At 40.4% G+C, this 27,946-nt stretch overlaps 1 protein-coding gene across 2 annotated transcripts in view; it reads left to right on the top strand.

Moving 5' to 3' along the window:
- Positions 1-24,630, top strand: part of pde3b (phosphodiesterase 3B) — a 52,442-nt gene extending 27,812 nt beyond the window's left edge. Inside the window, exons 2-16 of one of the 2 annotated variants that reach the window (XM_036130791.1) lie at positions 7,137-7,187; positions 9,253-9,498; positions 9,833-9,984; positions 12,323-12,423; positions 12,544-12,775; positions 12,852-12,943; positions 13,299-13,453; positions 13,691-13,825; positions 14,058-14,169; positions 14,631-14,744; positions 15,011-15,210; positions 18,448-18,651; positions 18,747-18,908; positions 22,160-22,412; positions 23,165-24,630. In XM_036130791.1, coding sequence (XP_035986684.1) covers positions 7,137-7,187; positions 9,253-9,498; positions 9,833-9,984; positions 12,323-12,423; positions 12,544-12,775; positions 12,852-12,943; positions 13,299-13,453; positions 13,691-13,825; positions 14,058-14,169; positions 14,631-14,744; positions 15,011-15,210; positions 18,448-18,651; positions 18,747-18,908; positions 22,160-22,412; positions 23,165-23,370 — 2,415 coding nt within the window. In that variant the 3' untranslated portion in view covers positions 23,371-24,630. Of the gene's footprint in view, positions 1-7,136; positions 7,188-9,252; positions 9,499-9,832; positions 9,985-12,319; positions 12,424-12,543; positions 12,776-12,851; positions 12,944-13,298; positions 13,454-13,690; positions 13,826-14,057; positions 14,170-14,630; positions 14,745-15,010; positions 15,211-18,447; positions 18,652-18,746; positions 18,909-22,159; positions 22,413-23,164 lie in introns of both variants that reach the window. The other variant, XM_012850680.3, reaches the window with a different exon arrangement.
- The last annotated feature ends 3,316 nt before the right edge of the window (positions 24,631-27,946 follow it).

The following is a 27,946-nucleotide window of genomic DNA, read 5'->3' as shown; positions in this document are numbered from 1 at the left end:
CTGAGATGTGATTTAACTCCATTTTCTGAAAGGGCCACTCAAGAATCTCCACGCCGTGGCTCCTGAAGCCACACCTTTGTTATCGGAAACTTTGTGGTTATTGTTATGTTGGAAGATGAATCGTCACCTTAGCCTGAAGTCTAGAGCACCCTGCAACAGATTGCCTTCTATAAGCCGCATTTGTCTGCTCTCATCTTACCCTGTATGCAGACTAGTCTCCCAGTTTCTGCTTTGCAAACACACCTACCCGCAGCATGATGCTGCCACCTCTTTGCTTGACAGTAGGGATGGTGTTAACCAGGTGAAGAGCAGTGCAAGCTTTTTTTTTTCTCTCTAATGACAATGAATGCAAAAAAAGCTTTATTTTGGTTTCAAGAAACCGGCAAATTTTCTTTTACCTGGTCCGACACCAGCCTAAGAGCACTTTAAAGGGCTTTGTGGAAAACTTCAAGACTCCTCCCATGTTAATCCGGCCTCTCAGATTTAGATGCAGAAAAATTAAATTAATCCCTAAGGGCAATTCAGCTGCAGTTAGACTCATTCGTTACTCTACTATATATACGCCTGATTGGCCATGTGCTTTAGCAATGGTCTACTTTATGTAACTCCACAAGGGACTAGCATTGTACTCAGATTGATCAGTTGTCCAGATCTAGAAATGGGACGCCTTGTATGGAGAAGTGTGTTCCATTCCAAGACACGTTAAAACAACTAAAACTACCACGGGTGGACTCGAACATCTCAAGGGTGATCAGTGGAAATCTGATACAGAGAAGTTCAATTTTGATTCGATTAACAAGGGGTGTGGAGACACTCGTGTACCTTTTTATTTTTAAAGGTTTGCATTTTTTTAATAAATTAACAAGTGTCTGAAAACATGTTTTCAATTATCATTATGGGGCATTTTGTGTAGGTTTGCTTTTAAAGAAAACCATTCTGAAATCTTTTTTAGAATAAGCCTGCAACGTAACAACACTTAAGTTATGTGAACACCACTGTATTCTTGTAGATTAGCTCGTATTGTTGTTGAAATGCCTGTAAAAAAGCTCCAAAAAGTGCTTTGCTGTGTTGCGAGCTACATTGGTGGTAACTAGAACTTGGTATGAAAGGGAATATTTTAACCACTAGCCAAAAGATGTGGGCCAGCAGAGATTTCAACATCATGATAACCATCATTTGACACAGAAATATATAACATGATCTTTTTCCACAAACTGCTTCAAGCCATGCCATATACCTATCAGGTAAAATATAGAACAGGACATCTGTTGAATTTTGTAGCCGTTTTTAATGCTTATTCAGCAGAATGTTACAACTTTTAGCTGTTCTACTCTTTATACAGATTAATTAGTGTTGCCAGCCTACAGTCGGTTGCATAACAGAAATGCTGCTTGTAGCATCTCATGGAGTTTCAAAACAGCAAACCTGGTTCCTTCAGTTTTCACAGAATATGTTCCTTGGAAGATAGGGGGAACATGTAAGAACTTTAATTCAGAAAGAAATGTAATTCTGACCAGCAGGGTGGAGCAAAGGCCGATTCTACGCTCCGCATAGTCCATGTCTACATGGCAATAACTTTGGCAACAGATGTGGTAAACACTACAAAGGTTGCCTGTTAAAGGGGACATGTCATGTATAATACACTTTATTTTAGTCCTTAAATACATTTTCTTGTTTACTTGGAGTCTCTAGGAGAGCAGAAAAGTTGAACGTGGGGTAAATTAACGTGGAATTCAGACCAAAGCATCGCAGTTCCACTTTGTATAGACCACAACTGAATGATTTCAGTATGAAAAAGGAAGAACTGAAAAGCATGATGTGTCCCCTTTAATGTCACTATTAACAAACATGTTACCTATTTATTTACAGTAAGAAAATAACAACCTTTATCTTTCAAACCTGTGAATTCTGTAAGTAAAGCAAGACCGGAGGGAATACAGACAAATCTAGATGGCGATGATGTTTTGAATGGGCGAGTAGGCCGACTACAACGCAGTCAGATCACATGAAAAATGCTCCATTTCATTTGGAAATGAAAATAGATTTCGACTCTGTTCAGGGGCGAGACAAAGACTGGAAAGGCCTGTGACAAGGGTCAAGTCCCGCGTTCCAAGTTTACCGTGTTATAATTTAGCAATCATCGGTTACTGGTTCAGTCTGCATGGTGTTGATAAGCGCGCCGTCCTCTCTTGTGTGATAGTGTGGATGCTAAGCTGTGAAGAGGAAGCAAATGATTTTTCTTGGAATCTGCTTTCACACGGTGTAATAGTGAGTCACTGCAGGCGTGTCAAATGACAAAAACTCGGCAACAAGTTGAATAAAACATTTAGAGAGGCAACACCTGGATAGCTCGATGAGGGGGGAAAGCACAATATGTTTCTGTGCAACACAAAAGGCTCCTCTGTACACTCCATTCTTTGAATTTGAACAGGTTTTTTTTTTCGGGTAAAACATAACATTGTGTATCAAAATTGCTTTACATTTAATACAGTATACCAGTGCTACTAATTTGAAATATGGTATGTTACATTTAAGAGCATTTTTGTTTTGAATAAACTTATAGAATAAAGGTGATATTGTAATTACTGTGCCACTATCAGTAACCCAAAGTCAGCTGCTGGATCTAAAAGTCGGTGCCGATGTTCTCCTGCTCTGTCATGGATGGACTGCAATGTTTGCGGTCTCAAAATTCACTGACTACTATGGATTTTCAGACGTGCTTGTAGCCATGGGGCATCCAGTTGGTTTGTTCTGGGCGTATATTTCCATATTCTTGTCACTTTGCTCCGAAAGTCACCCGGTGACAGCCTGGGGTGCCCTGACCAGCTGTAATTACCCAACTGGGCCTGTTAATCTGTGAACGGCTGCTATGCCAAGGCAGCGCTGATGCAGAAATATCTTTACAAGACTTTGGACCTCCGGATTGTCCGCCTGATTTCACCGAGGAAAAGTATTTTTCCACCTACACGTGCAGCCGCAAGCTTCTGCCGTTCATACAAATCCCCCTTTTATGCGAGGGTTTTCCTCGTTTGCCTTTTGGCAAAAAGTTGGCGCGATATTATATTGTGCCATATAGCAAGCAAATAGTTCAAATAATTATTCATGCTTCCATGATGAAAACTTACTGATGATGTTTGAAATTATAAGACACCTCTGCTGTTAAAACTTTTTGTCCGCTGATGGTTCAACACTGCATTTTTTTTTATTATTTGCAAAATATGACTGAAGGCAATAATTCATCTTTTTACCAACAGTGCTCTACTAAGTAGGACAGAGCCTCTTTGATAATGTATGAGTTTATTTTTTTTTTAGGTCAATAGGTTCTGTGAGGGTCTAAATTGTGGTAATACATTTTATAACCAATCCACTGTGTTCAGTTATATGATAGCTTTTATTGCACTGCAAAAACAGAACTAAAAATAAGTAATATTTTCTTAAAATGAGCGTATCTGTCCTTGATTTGAGCAGGTAAATAAGATGATCTGCCAATGGAATAAGATTTTTTGCACTTAAAATCCATCATCTTATTTCAAGTGCAGGATGTCTAATTATCTTATTTTAGGGGGCAAAATACTCATTCCATTGGCAGATAATATTTTTGAAGTTTATATCTTACAATGTTCTGTGTGTTTGACTCTTTAAACTTTTCATCCCTGCGAGACTCGTTTTAGAGACGGTTTCTAATCCCTGTCTGCCTCCTTTTTTCTTTTTCCCCCTCCTCGAAACCTTTGGCAGTGTGATACAGCCAACATCGCTGCACTGCTTGCACAACTAAACACGCTCTCTAGACGTCTCCTCCGGTTCGCTCATCCTGCTGAATACCACGGATGTAAAGCTGTCCTTTCCGTTTTCTCTCTCTCTCTCTCTCTTTTTCTCTGTACAGTACATCATCTTATTTTTTTCCCCGGGTGTCTCGACAGCCAGGAGCCCGGTGCTCATCATCAGCGTGTGCATGTGCAGCGGGCCGCTGCTGACGCTGTATGTCGCTGCAGACTGACGTCAGCACTGCTGTGCTCCTCTCCATACAAATGTCCTGCCTGCCTACGTACCGTTGATAGACCCCCCCCTCCACCCCCCACCGCCCGCACTGTCTTATTAGCATGTTTTTATCAGTTCTCGCACCTCCCACACTGCAGAGGCAGGCTAATATGACACAAGGGTGTAACTAACTGGCTGTCTAATAGCTTGCACAGGTTTATTGACTCCAGTTAGGAAATATTTACGACCCATTTCATGTTGAAATATTGTGTGTGAGTGAGTTTTTTTTTTTTTTTTTATTGTGCATACCTGTGTGCATCTGTGTATATATGGTTGTGTTTTCGATTTTAAATGCCCAAACTAATGCTTAAGGCTTTGTCTACATACATCTCTGGCTCACTTTGTCTGTGACATAAGCGTTAAAGTAGGCCTATAAAAATGGTGTTTTTCTCTGTCTGAAAAGATGTGCACTATAAATCACCTTTATCTATCTGCGAGTCGCACAAAATCACATACAGGTGAGATATGATCAGTTGTAAAAGGTTTAAAAATAGAAAGAAATTCATGTAAAAACAACTTTATTTCTTTAGGAGGTGTATTGTGTTTTCGCTCCCTTTTGTGTTTACAAAAGGGCGCAATTGATCAACCCTGTTGGTCTCAAAATGGTGAGGAAAGGGACGGATCGCTCAACTGGGAGACTTTTATTCAGATTCAGTAAGAAACATGTTGGAATTGGTTGACTATAAAGGGAAGATTTAAAATGCGTCAGTGTTGATGTTAAAACCCCGTCGCTTTCCCAGATGCTTTAGGTCATAAAGGACACGGCGGGGCGTTGTGTTTATGAAGATGCATGAGTGCAGGTGTCCGTGTCTCCTGAGCCGCTAAATTCTCTTGTTTGTCCTCAACTCCAAAGAAAACATGCATCGATTGGAAAATTTTATATCTCCACGTTTACACCAGCTTCAAAAACCGAAAAATTTGAGTCTCGGCTGCCCTCGTCGCTTTGTGGCGGTCGGACAAGCCGGTGTTCTCTGGTGTCCTGTGCACCGGTCGTACAGAGGGGAAATGAAAAGCATGCTGGGACGGCGGCGCTGATGGCACGCATGGCGCGCTCGATCGCGTGACCCTCTGCAGACATCCGAGAGTGTCTGGCCGGGTCAAGATCCGTGGAATCTAATATCTACCTGTAGCTCACTTTCTTCTCTCCTGCGCGTCTTCTGCTCTCGTCCCCTCTTCAACGTCCGCCCCTGCGTCAGCTCCTCCATCTCTCTCTCTCTCTCTCTCTCTCTCTCTCTCTCTCTCTAAACAAGCAGAAGGCCAGCAACTCTGTCCTCCGGCCTTCTCCCGCCATCTCGTTGCCATGGTGTGCGGATCATTGTTTGCTGGCCTCTATGTCGGGTTGCCATGGCAGGGCTTATTTGCCATATTAAATGTTTGGCAGCATTGTGCAGATGCTGATGACAAACACCCAGCAGTCCGCTTTGATCAATGAAGCAGGTACTGATTAGGAGGAGAGGACCCACTGATCTATTTAGATCAGTGGGTCCTCATAGGTTTTACCTGCTCTCTGTTATGACTGCATGTTTTGTAAATGAAGTCCATGCTCTTCTTTTATTTTATAAGTTCAAATACAATGATCTACATATATATGAGCTGTGATATTATTGTTTCTTTTCGTATTTTGCAGTTTTTAATGTGACCAGTTGTGCCATGTTTATCCCTGGCTGTAGGTTTACATGTTGGGATTAGGCTGATGATGTTTGTGAAAGAGCTTTTTTTCCTATTATGAATCAGTCTTCTCCCCCTTGTGGCAAACATGGAGACTGCATGATGGCTTAAGAAAAAAGTGTGTTAACATTGGTGGAAGTTGTTCCATGAGCTGCAGAAACAGGCCCTTTCTTCCTGCGTCTCACACCTATTTTTTTAATTATTTATTTTGGGCAGTTTCCCCAAATCAAAACTGTATTTTCAAGAATCTGTGATCCATGTCAAATCAGCACCAGTCCAGGATTCTCCGGTCTATTTCTTGTGCTCTTCATGCTTATATCAATCTCAACATCAACAAAACATTGAATGTGGCAGAACATTTAGTTCAGATCTAACCAGGAAATCAGGATGAAAATATATTTTGAATAAGAGAAGACTATATGCTGATTTGTTATTATTATTGTTTTTTTTGTTTTTTTTAGATGCCAAAGGATTATTAATTGGTATCTGATATGTAAATTGCAAATATGAAACCTAGATAGCTGATACCAATTCCAGCATTGTTAGCTAGCCACTTTCAGTAAACTACATTTACTTTTAGTGCTTAAGTTGTACCAATACAGAGGATACTCCTTATAAGCAATGAAAAACTCTTTTTTTGGTGCAATTGACTTTTTTTTTTTGCCTTCATGATGCCACGCTGTGATAGGATGAGGCCCAACAGTTGCATTTTTTTCCTTTTATACCAAGGACCAAGTTAAAAAGAGCCCAACTTGAAGCGATGCATTTTTTATTTTATTGTGTGTGTGCGTGTGTCAAAAAAACAAACAAATAACAGCTCTTTAGTTAAAGCACATAGCCCTGCTTAGCTGCAATCGTGAGCAATTAATATCTGCTTGATTTATATTGCAATCATTCTTGACATTGGAGATCAGGTTATTTCAGGTTCATCGGTGTAGTGTTACCCAACCCGTGCCAGCTTTCATCCCGCCGTGCTGTAAAGTGTGAGAGCTCCTGTGTGGGCACCAAGAGACCGCATGGAAGTGCTGCCGATTGACGTAGTTGGGGCTTAATAAGATCTCATAACTCCATTGTAGACGCACCACGGTGGTTTTAGTGGTTTGCTTTTCTGCCTTGTGCTCCGAGTGAAAGGCCTCGGTGTGCAGGGCGCAGCCGTTCGGGAGCGAGTGCACGAAGTAGTGCAGGAAATCCTTAATGTGAACTTTTACTACACTGTGTGTTTAGATAAGAGGCAGAATAAACTAGCAGAGGTCTGCGCGGCTCGGCTGCTGACCCGCCCATGCCCTCTTTGACGCAGTAGGCTCAAAGTGGAGCACAGGTCGAGGCCTGTGGATACTTGTCATATTTTCTGTAACTCACAAGCATGTGTATCCTATGCTGATGTTTGACTGACGGCTGTACTTGTGTTTTTTTTTTTGCTTTTTTTCCAGATGATCTTGTGGGACTGGGATCTGAAACACTGGTACAAGCCACAGTATCAGGTCAGTACTGCATCTGTTTCAGCTCAGCTGTCGAGTTTAAAGGTCAATCAGGAAATATTCCTCTTTTCGAGAGCTGAACTCACCTTTAGCACTTCCTCACATTTTTGCCACGCATTGTGTAAAAATCCCCCCCCCCCCCCCTCTATACAATTGCCCTTGAATCATCGTCATGCCACTTTCCTTTATCTCACGCAGACATTTATGTGTGCTGTTTAAACTATTTGTGTAATCTGTCAAAGAATTCAGCTGCCAGAGGCCAAAAGTCATTGTTTGTTCTTGTTCCTGACAAAGTTGGTCCAGAAGAAACATTTTGTGTTAGGAAAGCTGCCCTAAAAATAAAGCGAGGATTACTTTGGGAATGGATTGCGCTTACAGTTTATGAGATTTCAATTTTGATTCAAGCAAAGCTCCCGACTTTCTAACCGGAATTTAGATGTTGTTTTGTTTTCCTCCCGAAACGTCGTGTTTTATGGTTACTGTCTTGTTTTGTTAGAGCCTCCAGGAAGAGAAAGGATGAGGGGAATGAACTTGGAGAGGAAGTTGGCAATGATAAATACAGCGAGGATGATAATGTTGAACCCCTTCTATGTTTTTCTCAGTAATTTATTTACATGGTTGTCATAAAATTCCCACCAGACGTCGCTAACAGCCCAGGTTATCCACACACGAAAAGAAAGCAGCACAGATTAGTCCAGAACTGATGTGCAAAACTTTTGAACGGCGCAGGGAATATATATTAAACTGAAATGCAATAAATACTTCCCAACTTTTCCTGTGTTGAATGATGTGTTGCATGTACTGCTCAGGTGTGATTTGGATTCATTTTCCACACAAAACGGTCTTCAAATCCTGAAGGGTCAGGGGGCTTTTCTTTGCAAGCTGGTCTGTAGTTCTTTCCATAGATTTTAATTTGGATTCAAGTCGTCTGATTAACTGGGCCGTTCTGGGAGCTATGTGTTTTCTTCCTATGAGACATGTCCAGTTTTCTCGGCTTCATATTTTGCTGAAAACACACACAGTTGTTTTATCTTCAGGTTCTCCTCAGGAATGTCTCAGGACATTTCTCAATTCATCCTTCCAGTTACATGAGGTCTGCCAGTACTATGTGCTGGAACACAGCCCCACACCACGATGTTTCTGTGTGCACACTTCACGGCTGGAATCATGTTTTTGGTGAGATGTATGGAGTGATTCCTCCGTCAAACGTGACGGCATGGTTAATAGTTATCAAAGAGGTAACAGTTCATCTCCTCTGGCCTGTCTATATTTTCCTAGCATTTCATTGGCTTATCCAAATGTTCAGTAGCAAACTTCTAACAGGGTGAACATGACTTTTTTTCTTCACCTGTGGAGTCTTGCACAGTGAGTTTGTGGTTGAGTTCATTGCTTGTTGTTATTAGGCAAAACTGTACCTGCTAATTCTAGGTTTTTGAGAAGCTCCTTTCGAGTTCTTCTCGTTTAGACGACTCTCCAGATTATTTTGTGACATCTCTGTCGGAAATGTAACAAGGAGCGCTTGGTCATGGCTGGTTTATGGTCAAATAATGGTTCACTGCAGCATTCAGAGGTTTAGCAATACGTCCGCTCCAAATGGGTACGTTTTGCTCCTTGCTGTTTCTTTTAATCATCCTTCAATTGGAGCTAAACTAGCTGAAACTAATTGCCACTGCTAGGGAGCAGGAATGTCTTTTAAATACTGACATTTCAGTGACTTTCTTGTTTTTTTTTTTTGCTCCCCTGTGTAAATTCCCTTATTTTGTGGACCAATTAATTTTTCATTCTCTGAATGTGTGCATTGCTCGAGTTGTTGGCGACATCTGGTGTGGATTTCAGGTTAAGAGCCCCACTAGAAATGTATTTTCAGAGAAAAGCATTGGTGTGTTTTATAGTTGTTTTCCCTTTCAAAAATGAAATGTTGAGACCCTAAATTGTCACCATCTCCTGCCTGGGGCCTTCCCAAAGCATTTTGGAAACGGATAGCAACAAGTAATGCTCATCACTAAAGATGCCCCACGGCAGTGCCTCTGCTCCCTAACCGGCGGTTTTGTTTGGGCTCGCGCGGCAGGGAGCCGTCAGCGGCAATGGAGTGGATCTCTCCGTCATCAACGAGGCCCGGAACCTGGTGTCAGAGCTGCTGATGGACTCGTCGCTGTCGCCAAACACGGCCGCCACTCTGCGCAGCGTCTCCAGTCTGATGGGGACCTTTTCAGGCTCGTGTCGGCCCAGAGTCAACCCCTTCACGCCCTTCCCGGGTTTCTACTCTGTGGAGGCGGAGGACTCTGCAGAGAGGAGCGACAGGAAAAGCATAAAGGTGAGCAAAGGTTTTTCGGCAGAGCTGTAAACGCACCTCCTATCTGGTTAAGCTGTCCATATTGATAATTTATTGATTCATTTTATTACGATCTAGGATAGTTTCTAATGATATCGAGGGAATAGCTGAACAAAGTACAACCACAACACAATCATGTGTTTGATTGGTCACAACGAATGTTTTGGAGAAGGGCCTCGTCTTGCTGGGCGCCTTGCGATGCTGCATTGTGCTCAGTAGGAGGTTCCCGCACGTCTACAGCCTTCTGTTGTGACCTTGTTAGTGTGGCTCCATCAGTAGTTGTTTATCTATCATGCAACCTTCCTCTGCCTGCCAGGGTTTGAGCAGCAGAAACAGCCTCCCCACCCCTCAGCCCAGACGGAGTTCCACCTCCTCCACACCGTCTGCGCTCCCTCCGCTCGACTCCGCCTCTTCACGCTGGGAGCGTAGCAACGGGAAGAGACCCCACTGTGACCTCAGTTTGACCAGGTACCGCCGCAGATTTATAGCCGGCTTGCATAATGTAGATGGACTCCAGTTACATCCTCCTCAAGAGGAGGTTTGAAGTCCAGGTTCACTCGTTTTAGGTTAATCCTAAAAACTCCCAGATGGGTTCTAGTTAAACTAAAGTTCTAGGACACATTTTATTATTTTAAAGAAAGTACAATAAAATCACGAGTGCAGGTATATTCTTTGGCTTTGAGTTATGGTTTATGGATTCTAGCTCTTTATGTAAAAAGCTAGGGGTACTGATTTGCACACAGGTTTTGCCATACTACTTTTTTTTTTATTTTTCCTTGTTTTAGATCTCAAAAGATCTGGAAGAGGATGAATACCCATCTAAAACATGTTGGCGAAAAATGCCTGAAACATTTCCCCTGAATGGTTTTAAATCAATTTAATTCAGTTGTTTCTCATGGAGCCAGTTCACAACCAGAGTCGTGTAAAGGCTCTGCAGAGAGAAAGCAGTCACTACAGTCCGATTAACTTAATTACTATCTAAACATAATTCGGTTTAATGCAGTCTGAAAAAAAAAATGACTTTAGTTATAGTAAACGATGCTCATTCAATCATTCATAAAAGTACATTTCCCACTGCTCAGAGGATACGGACATGGTTGGTTGTTCTGTAAGCTCAGAGACAGACGGTAAGGACGCAAAAAAGTATATTGCACAAAATATTATTATCAGATTGTCTGTTTTTAATAATGGCTATTTAATTTCCCTCTTATTTCATTTATTAGTGCTCGGTGTCAACAAACACAGAACATTATAACCTTTATAGCCAAACTTCATTTTTGATGTGTGTCTGTTGGGCTTACAGCTGCATAAAAACAAACATTATTAGATCCAAAGTGTCAGGAAATCAAACTTTGCATCCCCTTTATGCTGTATATTCAGCCTGTAGGAAGGAGTTTCATCCCAGTAGATACTAACACCTAACGGTCTGATGTTGGACACATTGTAACGACAGATTGTGCTTTATTTGGGAGTTTGTGAAAGCATAATTAAAACTGTAATAACTAGTGTTTCTATTTCTTTAACATCACGTTTAACCACATCAGTAAAGCACTTCCTGTGTCAATCTTAAATCTCAGTTTGAAACAGCTAAGCTCAGATATCCAAAACAAATTAAACAAGCCCAACTCAGAGAAGTTCTCTTGCAGAAACTTAATTTTCCAGAGTCTGAAAACAGATTATTTGAGATTCTCACAAAGAGACCAGACAACCAAAGCAGATACATATGGCTGTTTCCAGTCATTTAATTTATAATAATTTCAGTAATGATAGATAGATAGATAGATAGATAGATAGATAGATAGATAGATAGATAGATAGATAGATAGATAGATAGATAGATAGATAGATAGATAGATAGATAGATAGATAGATAGATAGATAGATAGATAGATAGATAGATAGATAGATAGATAGATAGATAGATAGATAGATAGATAGATAGATAGATAGATAGAGGAAACAACTGCTGACTAAAAATAGAAAAACACAAAAGCCTCTCTCATTTCCCCCAAAATATATTGTAATTACCCTCAAAACGTTGGTGAAAATATTTTGTGGACTGAAGAAACATGGAACTGTTCAAATTACATGCATCCCATTATAACTGGGGTAAAACTAAAAGCATTGCAGAAAAAACAGCCCATCACACCAACAGTGAATCATGGTGGTGGCAGTGTGATGGTCTGGGGCTTTTTTTTTTTTTTGTCATTTCCTATAATTGATGGAACCAGGAATCCTTCACTTACCAGAGAGCCCTGGAGGGTTTAAATAGACTGCTGCTCATGACTGAATGGGGGAAAATAAGTTTTTCTTGTTTTAAATAAATAAACTAGTACTTAAACTTTAATCATTATCCTTTCTGAGTTCACTTGTTTGGCGATTTGGTTTGGAAGAATTAAAACATAACTAACTTGAGTTGTGGCATACATAATATTTAATCACTCTTAATAGGGGAGGACGTAGTTCTAACGTTTTAACCAATAAAAGTGACTTTCACCTTCAGGCTCCTTTGTTATGGCCTAAAACGTGTTGTGTGAGCCAAAGACGGAGACTGAGAGGAACAAAATTCAAAAAGGAAGCTCGCTTTGTCAGACTTGACCCCGCCAAGCTGGCGATGAGGTTGCTACAGTATGTCCCCACTAGATGGCAGGAGAGCTCTGGTTAAAATCCTTATGGTGGGGTTAAAATTATGTGATTCTCCTAACTTGTTGAAGGATCGAGAAGCTTTGTTTTCTTGATGAGCTAAATAAATAAATAAATAAATGAGTTTTTCTTTTTTCTTTTCATTTTATTTTTTTGGCAGCAGCTCAGGTCTGAGTAACGGCCCCAATGCAAACCTGCTCACCATTCCCAAACAGAGGTCTTCCTCTGTCACCCTAACATACCATGTTGGGCCCAGAAGAACAGGTGAGACTTGACTTCCCAAACTCACATCTTATTTTTTTTTTCTCTCTTTACAAAACTGTTAAAACTCTGACTCAGTGCCGGCCACTTTATCAGTCCCCGCTCTCCGTTCATCCTCTGTAGGCACGTCTCCCAGCCTCAGCCCGGTCACCTCACCGAGCCATAGCCCTCCCACACCAAGTACAGGTTCCTCATCGTCCCTCACCCCTCGGTTGCCCGTGGAGTTCCCAGACACGGCGGACTTCCTGACCAAGCCGAGCGTCAACATGAACCTCCACAAGCCCCTGGTCCACACAGTCAGCGGCACTGATTTCCAGCAGGCCTTTCGTAGCTCTACATTCTCTCTGTGCACCAGGTGAGACTCGCGCGTCTCCTTGTATCGATAAGTTTGAAGTACATGCTTTAATGCGATCTGTGGTTGTCCGTCGAAGCTGCGGTCGTCAGATGCTCAAGGGAATCTCCAGCGGTGAGTCGGGGGACTCTCATCAGCTGTTCACCAGCGAGGCTCAGCGCAGGCGCTCAGGTACAGACTCTCATGCCTTCTGCACACTCAATCCAGTGGAATCCAGTTATGGCCGACAATCTCATTTTGGTGATCCAGCGTTAGTGAAGGAGAGACCTTTCGTTAAGTAGGCCAAGAGATTAATGCTGCTCTCTGCTGGACTCAGCGAGTACTGCAATTGCTGCTCTGTCAGGCAAAGACTTGAAGGAGCCTGAAAATGTGTAAATGTATTCAGTTCATTTTAGATACAACTTAAAGGTAAAGTATAATAACCAGTAACGGCACTTCTTTTTTCTTTTTTAAATTTTTTACTTCTAAGCTCACGTTGTAAGGAAATCTTGCGTACCATTTCTTTGTGTTTTATTTGTGTTCACAGTAGTCGAAGGGCTAGAGTACGCAGGGGAGGATTTTATCAGGGAAGAGCCGGACATGTCTGGAGATGGGAAGGCAGACACTGAAGGAGACCAGGGAGTGGTAGAGGAGGAGAAGGAGAAGAGCTCGGCCGTAGAGCTGCAGACGCAGAAAGCAGAGGTGAGCTTGAGCAGATTGCTTCTACTCTGCATGGCTAACCTGCGTATAAAGGTTAAAGGAGTTGGTACTTTTATCGTGCGCTCCACCGGCCAAATGTATGTCTTTGAGACAAGTCGACTAACTTGTATCTACTTACAGCTTAGACGTTGCTTTTTTTTGTTTCTTTCTTCTTCCTGTTACTGTCGTTCTTTCTTCATATTATTCTTTTGGATGTCTTTATTTTATGGTTGTCTTCAGGGTGAACAGGAATTCAGCCTTGATCCCATGCTGGACGACCACGAGGGTCTCATGGAGAAGATGGACACCTGGAACTTCCAGATCTTTGACCTGGTGGACAGAACAGGAGGGAAAACCGGGAGGATCCTCAGCTACGTCAGTACCAAAGCCATAAACCAAACATTTCCTGTAATACGTGCATTTATTAATGAAGTTAGATTAAAAGTTAGTAATTACACAGTTTTCACCTTATCAGTGGTTCTGTGAAAAAGAGGGATTTATGATGTTGGTAACACAAAAGAAGAAATTAAGTGATATTGCAGCTAAATGCAGTAATGCAGCTTCCTGTTTCATAAAGCCTCTAAAGAGCCGGCTCATGTCTTCCCAGGTGACTTACACGCTTTTCCAGGACATGTGTCTTTTCGAGATCTTCAAGATCCCCGTGAAGGAGTTCATGTCCTACTTCTGTGCTCTGGAAAGTGGCTACAGAGACATTCCCTGTAAGTGTCAAACTTTGCTTATTTTAAAACATTTAAATGCATAATTATATTTTGTTTTTTTTGTCAAACTGACGTCATTTGTGTACTTGTGGCTGAGTTAAAATACAGGTTTTAGTTGTATTTTATGTAGGGATGCTCCAATATGAAAATCTGGGCAGAAATCGATGTCCTATTTGCTGTTATGGCCGATAACCAATATTTGCCAATATTAGATATGTTTTCTGACACTTTCAACGCCCCACGATCCTGCATTGCGTCACAATCCCAAACAGCAACAAGATGAAAACAAACATCAGTTATCAATATCGGCCCAGTTTTACTTATCAGACCGATACGATATATTGATAACTGACTTACATCGACCGGTACAGAGTTTAACGCTGACATATTGAGCATCCCTAGCCTGTTTTATGTTCTGCAGGGTTAATTTACATTGAATTTGTACTCTTGTTTTAAATCAGACCATAACCGGGTCCACGCTACAGATGTGCTCCACGCTGTTTGGTACCTGACTACCCGGCCAATCCCTGGGTTTCAGCAGATTCACAGTGAGCACGTGACGGGAAGTGACACGGGTAAATACCACCGAGTCATCAGAAAAAATTTAAACGAGGCACAAAGCTGCGCAGTTATCCTCAGCACGGTTACACGGATCATGTTTAAACAAGCAGTATTTCTTGGACGGATCTTTTGACGTCAGGTTTCTGTCATGTCCCACCCAGTATGCAATATAAAATGTTTCTTGTCTTTAATGATGATATTTTAGTTACCGAGGAGCTTTTTTTGTGTGTCTTTTATGCTGTCCTCAATGTGTAGATGTCAAACTGTTTGTATTTTCCAGATTCAGATAGTGGAATCTCCCCAGGCAGGATATCCTACGCCACCTCCAAGAGCTCTTCAATTTCAGATGACAGCTACGGCTGCCTGGCCTGGAACATACCTGCCCTGGAGCTCATGGCCCTTTATGTAGCAGCTGCAATGCACGACTATGACCATCCTGGTCGTACAAACGCCTTTCTAATAGCCACTAATGCACCTCAGGTAACCTGCAAGCTTTTTCGGTCTGTTAAATGTAAAGTATCCTATAAATAAGTTATACATTTCTCCAATAATTATAAAAATTGCATTTTTTTTTTACCTTAAATGATATGGATGACATCTGCCAGCATTCTCCAGCAATTGTTGACCCAAGTAACGTAGTGTCATGTTTATCTGGCTCCCTTGGTACAATGTGTAAATATCCTTCAAATAAATTCATCTTTTATTGCAAGAGCACACTGAAAAATGAGGGAAATGTGATGGCGAGTTAAACTAGCCGATTAATTAAACCTGATTAATTAAGAGAAAATTATTGTATTCAAATTAAATGTTAGATTTTTCAAAAAAATATATATTTATAGGCTTTTTACACCGCTTTAACAGCAGTGTTAATAAACGCAGATGTAGTCCTGAAACCTGTAAGCTTTTTTTTTCTTTGGATAAATTTATACCCCCCTTTTTATTTAACCCTAATCACCTGACTTGCAACAACAGGTTCGCAATGTTTCAGTCCTCCATAAAGCAAATAATGCAACCTCATCCATTATCTCTGTCTGCCATCCACACAGCACAGAGGGTCATTGTTTGCTAAGCTTTCAACCTGACCTTTAAAAGGATTTTTCTTTTCTGAAAACCATCAATCCTAAAGCAAATATCAACTTTGGCGTCTGGGCTCGAGACAAGCCCTGTGAGCGAGATAATCACATGTCTGGCTCTCTGCACCGCTCTTAACGGACATCAGTGGATGGGTTTCATCAATTAGTCCCTGATTTGAATAAATGGTCTGTGAAGTGTGCAGGTTTTTACACCTGCCAAGATTGCACAGAATGTTCACTTTTATTTATATCATAAAATAAGCAGAAAAGTGTCTTTTTTATTTCCCTAGTGTCTTTGTCTCTCACCCTCCTTGCGTACAGATCCTACAGTTATGTTAGCGTCCCTGTGTAGCTCGGCTAGCAGGTGTGAAAGGAGTCCAATTATTAGAAATTTGTGAGAGAACCAGAACAAGAACTTCACGCTAAAATGTAAATTGGCCAGGGTGTTGAAAAAATCTCTTTCAACTGCAGTAAGCACTTCTTTGAATCTGGAGAAGCACCTGCAAATGGAGTGGACCCCGTAAGAAGAAACAAAGGAACCTGCGTCTACAGTTCCACGGAGGAGCGGTTAGCTTCTAAAACATACTAAATGTGCCAATGCAGTTACAAAAGGGTGCCGAAGCAATGCTGTGACATTACTTTTTAAATAGACTTATCTGTATATAGGACATTATTGGTTGTGTTTTTTTTTTTATTAAGACCTCCTCTCATATGTTGTCATGTGACCACAAACTTTGATAGATAAACTCAAAATACCACTGAACTGTAAAGTAACTGCTCTCAGCCAAACGGGTACATGACAATGTTTTCAGAACGGTGTGCACTAAAACACTAAATGGAACATATTCACAAGCTGCCTTTTATAAATGCTCTCCATCCAAGCTGACTAAAGTTGAGCTTTTTTGCAAAGATGAATTGGCAAAAAAAAAAAAAAATCTATCACTAGGGGATCAAAGCTGGTAGAGACATACCTCAAAAGACTTAAACATATAATTGCAGTGAAAGGTGGCTCAGCCACGAATGCGCTTATTGAGGCTAAGTACACATGAATGCTACACTTATCAGGTTTTTATGTGAAAAAAAAATAAAAATAAAAACCCTGTATGCTTTCTATTCAATTTCACAGTTATGCACCAACTTCTGTTGGTCTATTACATGAAATCTTAGTTAGACACGTTGAAGTTTGTAGGTAAGCAAAGACTATTTGTTGAGCTCCTTTCACACAACCATCATAAATGCATGGTAGAAATGGACTGGAAATATGACCAATTTTGAGAGGTTATTTCAAAACTATACATTGATGGCAATGTTGAATTCAATTACACAGTAAATAATAAATGCAATTGTTAAACTTAAAATAATTACACTTTAAAAGTGGTAATGTTGTGATTTAAAGAAGACTGCAGTTTATTTTATAGTTATATAGTTTACTGCAGTTGGTTTCTCTTTGTTCAAAAGATTGGTAGGAGGGGGGAGTGAGAACTTTATTTTAAATCACGGTCCCGCCAAGAAAAGTTTTGGAACGACTGTAGGCAAACACATTATATAACACAGACTGACGATGTTTTAAAGCCTTTATTTCTGTTAATTGTTTTTTTCCCCACCTCCAGCAAATAAAAACACAGAATTTAAGATTAGAATATTACATCTGACCAATAAAAAAGCAAAATTGTTCATGCAGAAATGGAGACTTAATGAAAAGTATGTTTCATAACGTCTTAAAGAGTTTTTTTGTCTTCAAAAAGTACTTTTAATCTGACAAGCAAGCCTCTTAGAAATGCATAACTAATTTATTGATTACAGCACTGGCATTTTGTACAACTTTTGCACCAAAACATCTAATAAATAGTTTATTTTTCTCAGTGTACTTTTACATGTAATGTGATCATGTATTTTATGCAAATGTTTGCAAAAGAAAGCGACGTTTCTTCGGCAGCTTCCGGTTTTCTGCTCAGGCGTATTTATCCGTGTGTTACAGCTAAATCTTTAACTTGAGGGCTTTTCCTCACATCCCTGCTCTGTTAATGCGTCGTAATACAGATTCAGCTTTCTGCTTAACTACTATTTGACATTAGTTTCTTTTAATGTCATCAGACAAATGTATTTTAAATGTAGGTCATGTACAAGATTAGCTACTCCTCACATGGTGAGTTCATTTCGTCACGCTCCCCCATTGTGCTCTGTGATTCATATGGGAGCAGGAAAAATTTACCACTTGGCCCAGTTTTGCTGTCGTGTTTTCTCCACTTGTTCAGTTATAGCACTCTCACCGTCTCGGCTTAGTCAGAGAAAAGTGGATCAAAAGAAAGGAGACGGACCTTGAACCGGTGGATTGCTGACAGTGGGGTCGACCACCGTCTGCGTCAACGAACTGTTACGTGTGTCATGTGTGGGCCTTTAACCGGCTCATTACACTGAAGGCCTGCCTGTGATGGGTTTTTCATAACCTATTATCTTTTTGGTCTTTTATCTCCTTTATGGATTGTTTGTGCTATTTTTAAATCCTCCACAAATCACCGTCTTTGCAGATACGTTATCTAAAAAAAATAAGCATTAGTGAGAACCTCTTCACAAAACGCTAGGAGTCAGCTGACTCGGCAGTTCTTTACCTGTTTGTGTTTTTTTTCCCCCCTGTCAATTGCAGGCGGTGCTGTACAATGACCGCTCAGTCCTAGAGAACCACCATGCTGCGTCCGCCTGGAGCCTCTACCTGTCGCAGCCCGAGTACAACTTCCTGACGCACCTAGATCACGTCGAATTCAAGCGTTTTCGCTTCCTCGTCATCGAGGCGATTCTGGCCACGGACCTAAAGAAGCACTTTGACTTCCTGGCAGAGTTCAATTCCAAGGTAAGCCATCAGACCGGTCATAAAAGCACGTCGTCACTGATCCTATCATTTCTGGAAACCTATGTTGTAGTAATAAGGCATTTGTTTGTCAAAAGGTAAACGATGTGAACAGTCCGGGAATTGATTGGACCAACGAGAACGACAGACTTCTGGTGTGCCAAGTTTGCATCAAGCTGGCGGACATCAATGGGCCGGCCAAAGTCCGAGACCTGCACCTCAAGTGGACAGAAGGCATCGTTAATGAGTTTTATGAGCAGGTACAGTCTCTACACTAATACAGCAGCGCGCACTCACTGGCCACTTTATTTGGGTCACCTTGCAGGTGTCGTGCTTGATCCCCTTTTGCCTTCAGAACCGCTTTGATTATTTGTGGCATACAGATTCAACATGCGGTCTGGAACATTCCTCTCAGATTTTGGTCCATATAGACACGATGGCATCAGACTGTTTTGTTGTCTTTACATCCAGTACTGAAACCTCTTGTTCCACCACATCCCAAAGGTGGCATTTTGGATTAAAAAGATGTGGCTGTAGACGCCGTTGGAGACCGGTTTACTCATCTGGATCTTCAAGTATATGGTTTGAGATGTTTTGGGTCAAAGTTGCCATCAGGTACACAGTGGTCAGCAACAATACAGAGGCTGTTCAGAAAACCTTAATTGGTAGTAAAGGGCCCAACGTGTAGCTAGAACATATCAGCTGCACCATTACACAGCCACCAGCGGCCTGAACCATTGATACAAAGCAGGCTTTAAGGTTATTTGCACCAGATTCAGACCCAACTGTGTGAATGTTGCTGTCAGTAGAGCTCTTGTATCTGTGACAGGGTAGTCCAAAACCCCCCGACAAGATAAGCTAATGCTGGCCATTATTAGCTTGACGGACACGGACAGCCCAGTGTCCGTGTTCTGTTGGTCTTAGCTCCACCTTCGAGCTGCACAATGCTGCCCCACGCCACACTCCGCCCTGCAGCGGTACAGATCAGGGCAGGAAAACGGTCTGCAGCTGACGGTTTAGTGGAATAATGAATAGTGAAGCAACGAAACAACAAACCAGCATCTGCTGTGGAGGTGTGAAACTCCTTCAAGGTTACTTTTGGTTTCGGTGCTGCCTCTGATTAAAGCCCTCCTGTGAATTTTGGATCATTTCTGAAAAGGTGTGTTTATACTGACAGAACATGTGACACTTGAATTGCTCACAGGTGGACTTCATTTTATTAAAGGTATACTATGCAACCGGGGTTGATTTTCCAGCGAGGCTCCCCCCAGAGGGCGAAAGTAAAAGTGCACTGTCATAAAGATGCTCAGCTGTTCTGGTTTCTCCGTCAAGCCAGACGCGGTTGTTTTGAGCTTAGCAGACAGGCGAACGCAACGAAAAGTGGAAAAAACGGCAGTACAAACAATGACTAACACAGTGAAGGTATGAACATCAAGCTTCCCGCAGCGCTATCCCGCAGCGCTTCCCGAGGCGGCCGCCGCCTTGCCAGTTTTATTATTATTATTATAATTTTTTTTTTTTTTTATGTTGGTGAGACGCTACCGCCACCGCCTCGCCAAGAAGCAGCCGCCGCGGTAGCGTCTCACCAACATAAAAAAAAATAAAATAAAAATAATAATAATAATAATAATAAAACTCGATATGCTTGCATGTTTATTTGACGTTAACACGCGGTTCTTTGTTGTTGCTTTCGCGCGTGCATATAGTGAATGGCAGGGCAAAAACACATGGAGTTCTCGCCGTAAAGCGAGACTTCTGTGTGTGCGGGCCGAGAGCTTCTGCAATTGCAAGTGCGGTATTTCCCCCACAGACCCCCAGGGCGGCCGAGAAAACCTTTGTTCGACCTGAAATGACTCATTTAATCATCCAAAATGGTATGGAACACATTAATTAACTGAAAAATGTTGCATAGTATGCCTTTAACTATCTGACTTTTGAAGGTAACTGGCTGCATCAGAGCGGTTTAGGCTCTTCATAGCATTTGCACATGGCAATTTGCCGTAGTTTTTTTGTTGTTTTTCTATATAAATTTCTCTCATTTCACTTCACCAACCGAGGCTATTATGTGCAGATCAATTACATAAAATTACATAAAATAGCATTTAACTTACAGGTGGGAATGTAATAAAATGGCTAAAACGTCAAGGGGGGACGAATACTTTAAGGCTTTGATTTGAGGTTAATCTTTTTATATTCTATATTTAATGCAGTTTGTTGAAGGTTTTGCTAAGTGACCACAAATTGGGATCTACTCCTATTATTAATAGTAATCAATCTAAAATTAAATAATTTCCTCAGCTTGTTCCTGTTTTGATGATATAATTGATATAATTACAAACAGGCAGTTTTATAAAAAAGGTGTACACCACTACTACATGTTAAAAGACCAAAAAGCCCTCAGAAAGGACTGGCTCATGGACTTACAAGATTGATTTCATACATTACGTTTTGCTTATCTGTACGCACGCCTCCGTCAAACTCGATAACTGTGTTGTCAAGATAAAGACACGGTTGCTTAAAGCTATTGAAACATGTCACATTTTCCTTTTCCAAATAAGTTTGTGCTTTGCACAATAAAGTTTTAAGGTGTGTTTATTTTATTTTTATTTTATATGTTTAGTTGACTCCACAGCTCCCAGTTGAACTGTAAATATTTTATCATTACAATTCTGTCCAAGCCATCAGAAAGCACTGATTTTTTTTGTATTGAATGGTGAATAAAATCATTGGTTGTGTTATAACACTTCTTCTCTCTAATTTTAGGCTTTTAGATTATATTCCAGAGCTGAAATATAAGAGTGAATGTACAGTCCCCAACAGGATATATTTGGGCTTCATACTGTCCCATGTAATCATGCAAAGGTTACAGGAAAGGCTATAGCTTTTACCTTTGCACTTTGCTTTACCATTTGAACGTTTGATTTTTTGGTGTAATATTTACTGTTTTCATCCATGACAGCACCCCCACCCCCATCACATTACTACAGACATTCTTGCTGAATCAACCCTTTGATTCGTCATTATCTAAACGTCAATATTACTACAACGAAAAGGAGCAAGCGCACGATTCAAATAAGAAAAACTTAATGGGGAGTGTAGACGCAGTGACATCTCTTAATCCCTCTCAAGGGTAAAAGCCCTTGTCAAATCTGTCATGTTTGTGACCCTTTGTTGGATTTCACTCTCTTGGTGCACTGAGCTAACCTTTAATCAGGTTTCTTGGAACTAACAGGGAAGGAAAAAAAATTAAAGATAGCTACCCAGTAATACTGTTTGTTTTTGGGGTTTCCAAATGTCAAGTAAAGTTTGTTTGTCATGATAATTGACAGTTCTTATCGCAATAAAAAGTCTTTCCTGATGCCAATAAACAGTAAATTAAAGGCCCATCCCTATTCGGGCTATAACTTAAAAAGAGAAACCTGTAGTCAGGGAATAAGCTCTGTACACCAGTAATTTGTCACCGGTTGTCTCACTGGAGCTGTTTTTCACCGAGGTTTTTTGTTGTCTGCAGGGAGATGAAGAAGCAAAGTTGGGATTACCCATCAGCCCCTTCATGGACCGCTCTGTGCCACAGCTGGCCAAGCTTCAGGAGTCCTTCATCACACATATCGTGGGACCACTGTGCAACTCCTACGATGCTGCCGGTCTGCTTCCAGGCCACTGGGTTAATGAATTGGAGTCAGACGAAGAGGATGACGAAGCACAGGAGGAGACGGATGACGAAGCAGATGAGGAAGACGAGCTAGAAGTCGATCTGGCAACAGGTTAGATTTAAAAGTCACGGCTGTTGTTCGGTGCTCATTTAACTTACTGGAGAGGCAGCTGCTTCTCCAGCAAGAAAACTAGAGGTGTAACTATATATGTTTTTCTCAACCCTTCACTCATCAAGTCATGTATTTATAGAATAATTTAGCATATCCAGCTCCTACTCTTGCGTTTCAATACCATCAGTAAAATTAAATAAACGAAGATAGTGTTTAAAGCCCTCCACACCAAAGCAATGCAAGTATTTCTGGCAACCATAATGTTTGTTACAATGAACTATACAAGCGCCCCCTGGTGTTCAGTCCTAGTCATTTCGTGCGAATGTAATATATTCAAGCATTTTTTATGTAACTTCATTTGTTTTATGTTTATTTGTTTTATCTTTTATGTTCTGATTACCCATTGTTTTCCATAGACATCAGGACTTAAATGTTTGCCATTACAAAATGTGAAAGGTTCAGAGTTCTCTACTAGGTGTGACTACTTCACAATTGTTTACCACTTTGTGTTGGTCTTTCACATAAGATTCCAATAAAATACATTTATATTTGAGGTTGTAATGTGACAAAATGTGGAAAAGTTCAAGGGGTGTGAATACTTTTGCAAGCCATTGTAGAACTAGTCTTCTGTTTTGTAATTGCATGCAAACCACTCAAGAACTTGCGACTTATATAATAAATAATTTTCATCTGAAATTAAAGATGCAGCCTGGATATTCCTTAACATATTTTCTCCTGTATCTCATTTGTAGGCAGGAGAAAAGGTCGCCGCAGGTTGTTCAGCTGCATCATGCAGCACCTGACGGAGAACCACAAGGTGTGGAAGAAGATCATCGAGGAGGAGGACAAGAGCAAAGAGCTTAGCAAACAGCAGCAGCAGCAGGACAGCTTGCCCAGCTCGCCATCAGATGACATCCAGGTCATCCAGGAGGAGGAGGAGGGGGAGGAGCGTCAGTAGCAGGAGGACAAAGTCAATGTGCACAGCTGCACGAAAAAGGAAAGGAGACGCTGTGGAAGGACATAAGTTCCTCAACCATCTGCCTTTTACTGACACAAAGATGGACAGTCAATAAATGCACATAAAACATACTTTGTTCCTGCTCTGTCCTGAACACACTCATCAAGATAAAAATCTAAATTCACTGTGCAGACACTCAAACGTCAAAGCAGTCACGTCGTTTTCAGAAACAAAAAGGCCTTACTACTGTGAGCGGATCCTTACTGCAACGGTAGGGGCCCAACCCCTATGCACTTTCATCCCATGGAGAGTCAAGTGCAAACAGACATGAAAGCACCAGAACCGAGGGTAAAGGTGCAGAAGCGGACTGTGGACGGGGGTCCAGCGGTAACTTTTCCTCCATGGTGAATTGGCTGTGATGCTGCCTTGAATGCAAAGCGCTTAACACTTAACACCTCCTTTAGGTACAAAATAGCTCCTGTTTATTTAAAAAAAAAATGAAATGAAAGGTAGAGGAAAAGTACTGAAGCAGGTGGTGTCCTTAGCCCTTACCAAAGTGAACAGTCCAATTATGGGAAGACAAGAGACTGAATCTGTTTCAGCCTCCATGTCGAAGATATATATATATATATAGATATATATATATATATATATATATATATATATATATATATATATATATATATATATATATATATATATATATATATATATATATATATATATATATATATGCTGTTGTGCCTGTCTGAAACTTTATTAAGTCCATTTTGGTCCAGAGTTTTGGCTTGAGAAGTTTCCTCTCCTTGCTGGTGACACAAAACACTGTATGAGACTCAGTCACAGAGACGTTATTGAAATGTTGACTGATTAATAGCATTATATCTGCATCGTTTTTGATGCTTTTATTCATGTGTACCGCCCTGTTTATTCCCCTTCCATTTAAACTCTCTGTTCTTTGTTTTTTTTTTTTTGTTTGAGCGTGACTATTTTCTGACCGGAATGTGACAGAGAGAATGATGAGCAGGGAGAAAGAGAGCACATTTTTAAACATGTCAGTGTGTAATTCTGTGTGTCCTTGTGTGTCAACTTTTTTTTTTTTTTTTAGCAATGCTTCATTTCAAATCAGTAAAATGTCCTCTGGCGTTTTGACGTGTTGCATTCAGATCGGGAGTGCTGATTCAATGAACGGATTCTTCATGTTCCTTATTTTATTATTTTTTTGTTTTGTTTTTAAAGGTTACTCAGGATTCATGCAAAGTTGATTAATTATTTTGCAAGAATTTATGTCATTCATATGAAATACACTTTAAAAACTAAAGAAATTAAAAAAAAAAAAATCGGGGGTGATTGAAGTAGTTTGTAATCTCTCAATGAACAAGTTGACTACAGACAAGTTCAAGCAGCTGGGATCCTCTGTGGTAGAGGGCCATGCAGTATGTGCTGTCCCTCACTATAATCCATACACTGTTTGCTTTTTCCAACCTCACTGGAGAAAAAGTTAATTGTGCTTGTCATCAGACTGCAAATGTCTTTTCTGCAGCAACATAGCAATCGGTTTATGCAGTTCTCTATTGGGTTCTTTTTTGTCATTACAAAGGCTAGTGGAAAAGTGATTTCTCCCAACTAATAGCCGTAAATGTCTCTCGTTTTAAAGACTTGTATCCAGACCCAGAACACAGTATGTAAAGAAGGGATGCCGAGTTTTATGTCTCTTTGTTTCTTTTTTAAATTAATATATATATATATATATATATATATATATATATATATATATATATATATATATATATATATATATATATATATATATATATATATATATATATATATATATATATATATATAGGCACACACATGAAGTGTCACGAGGCAGGTTAAACCATAATAGTTCTCAAATTATTTTTTAACTTCTGTCTAAACTCTAGGCATTCCACTTAAGATATTTTCTCAAAGGGAAAGCAAGATTTATTACTTAGGACTTTTATCACCTTATTTACTCATAATCCCTGCAGAAGATGTTAAGCAAGCGGTGTATGCTGAGTAATATTGAATGACAGAAGAATAAATACCGTTGTGCACATTTTAATACCAAACAAGTGTTTAGCCACTGTACAAAAGAGTATGTGCATATAAATATATATTTTTGAAATAATCAAATGAATGCATCTGTTTTCTACACGCAGCTGACATATTGTACATCCTGTAATTATGACCTTTTTTTTTGTGTGTGTGTGCGCGTTTCCACAGTGTTTTTTGTCTTTTTCCAAATGTGAAACTGTGCAGGGGACTGGGTTTTATTTTCCACTCGGTTCCGGCCTCACAGCTGCCTCCCCGTTCTGTACCGTAACCACTCTTGTCTCCTCCATTAACTCTCACACTGTTGTATCGCTTGATCCAAGTAGTGCCAAAAACTTTTACCTTGCATTCTGTCGTTTGTGGGCTGTGGCGTGCTGACCTTCAACATTTCTCCCGTCTCCAGTGCTGTTTTGTGCGACAGTCACACATTCGACTCGGATCCAAGCGCTAGTGATGGAGGCGAGGGTTCTGGCGGGACCGTCTTTAGTTTTCTCACGCAGACACGAGCTGGATGATGAAGCCGTGGTAGCTCCTGACCTGACGTTCTGGCTCATTAAGTTGTAAATGGTTGCTGGCTCCTCACTGTGCGGTCTCTCAAACCTCAGTCCTCTGTGATTGTGCCATAAATACATCTATGAACAGTTGTTACCCTTATGTAGCATCAGTATACGTACGTTTGTCTAATGTAACCATTCACCCATATCTTTAATGTGGGACAGCCGATTTTTGTTATTTATAGATGCCATAAAACACCATCCCTAAAGTATCAGATGTCCTCATTGATTTTTATTTTTTTTTTTACTTAATTTGGATTTTTATTGGTGTTTGTGTGTCACACAATGCATTGTTATGTTGTTTTTGTTCCAAGCCACATCAGAAAAGGATAACCAAAAACCACTCCATTGTGCACCTACATATACATTTTCACTTAAAATACTCACTTTCAAGAGGGTGTGGGCATCTTACCTGTGAATCATAGGATAGAATAAGGCCCAAGCTGGCTCTAAGCTGAGGCCTAAACAGCCATCGTAACAATGGATCTTCCTAGGCTAGGTAAAGTAAAACAGGTCTTTTCTAAAGGCTAACAGAAAATCCTCACGTTTTCCAATTCAGTAAATATGCAGAATGACAGCAATGAGGAGTTCCCATTGCTGGAAAGTAGGAATGTCCAGTTTCCAAGGAATCTGACCTGAACTCAGTGCTATAGGCTGGAGAGAAAACAGGGATGTAGTCATTGCTTTACTTTAAAGTAAGTGCAGACACAGTAGTGGTTTTCAAACTTTACAGTGTCTGACCTACAAAAGAACAGTAATATTTAATCCCAGCAGGTGCTTTGTGAAGTATATAAATATGTAGCCAGCATTAAAATTCAGAATCAGCTTTTTTAGTGTTAGATTGTGTGCAAAAACAAGGAATGGTTTAATGTGTTCCGCTTACAGCCAAAATAAAAACACGAAAAATAGCATCAAAAGACAAGTCTAGTGACATCATCATATTTGCCTTAATGATGTCGACACAGGCTCTAGAAATATAAAGTAGTATTGATGCAATCCTTCCCTACTGAAATTACAAAATAGTGTTTTTTTCTCTTTTCTGGGCTAAAAGAAAATCAGTCACAACATGCATTCCCTGATCAAATTTGGACAAAGACAAACTCGATTAGTTAGCTACTATGTCAAAGTACCAATACTAACAGTAACAACAAAAGTATTTTAAAAAAATGTTTTGAATGCATTTATCAAGAATTTTTACCAGCTATTTCAAACATCCCAGGTTTATTTTTAACATTTACATTCATTTGCTTTCCACCATAAAACTATTAGGGTTCTTGGTGCCCTGACGCTATTGGCCATTTGTGTAGCCTTTTTGCTGGACATCAGCCTGCAGACGTTTGTTGTAGTTTTAAGCAGGTCTCTCCTGAGGCATCCCAGCCCATTCATCTTTGGGAAAATGTCTCAGCCTCTTTCATCCACATTTAAGCAGGCTTAAGTCAGAGTTTTAGCCAGGTTAGTCAATCTACCACCAGCGGGAATGTACTGCATCTTCATGGTTAATGTAATGTTGAAACACAAAGCAATGACCAGAGCCATTTTTGCTGCAAACTGTGTATAATATTCTTTAAAAAAAGTTAAACATAATGCTAATTTCAAAGGATATTGGTCTCAGGTGAGGAGAGGCACACATATTTCTTTGTGGGCAAATTTGGAAATATTTTACAGAATAAGTACTACCATAAAATACTTCCCAAAAATATGTCTCCAGCTGGGCTCTACTGACGCTTTGGCTAATCATTTTTAATGCCTAGCAGTATGGTGAACACTGCCAGCATATAACACTGTTATTGTAGCTGCTATAAATTAACAATGTTAAAGCAAGCTTCAGTAACACAAATGCTGAAAACCGCAGAACGCTCTTACAGCCATATTTATCTGACTGGTAACCATGTGGCAATACACAAACAGATTATAAGCAATAGCCGTAGAGAGCTTTAAAGTGC

Source organism: Fundulus heteroclitus, unplaced genomic scaffold (assembly GCF_011125445.2).
Source record: "Fundulus heteroclitus isolate FHET01 unplaced genomic scaffold, MU-UCD_Fhet_4.1 scaffold_38, whole genome shotgun sequence".
Lineage (NCBI taxonomy): Eukaryota > Metazoa > Chordata > Actinopteri > Cyprinodontiformes > Fundulidae > Fundulus > Fundulus heteroclitus.
The sequence above is the reverse complement of the archived record's forward strand: the minus strand, read 5'-3'. Positions and strand labels throughout refer to the sequence as shown.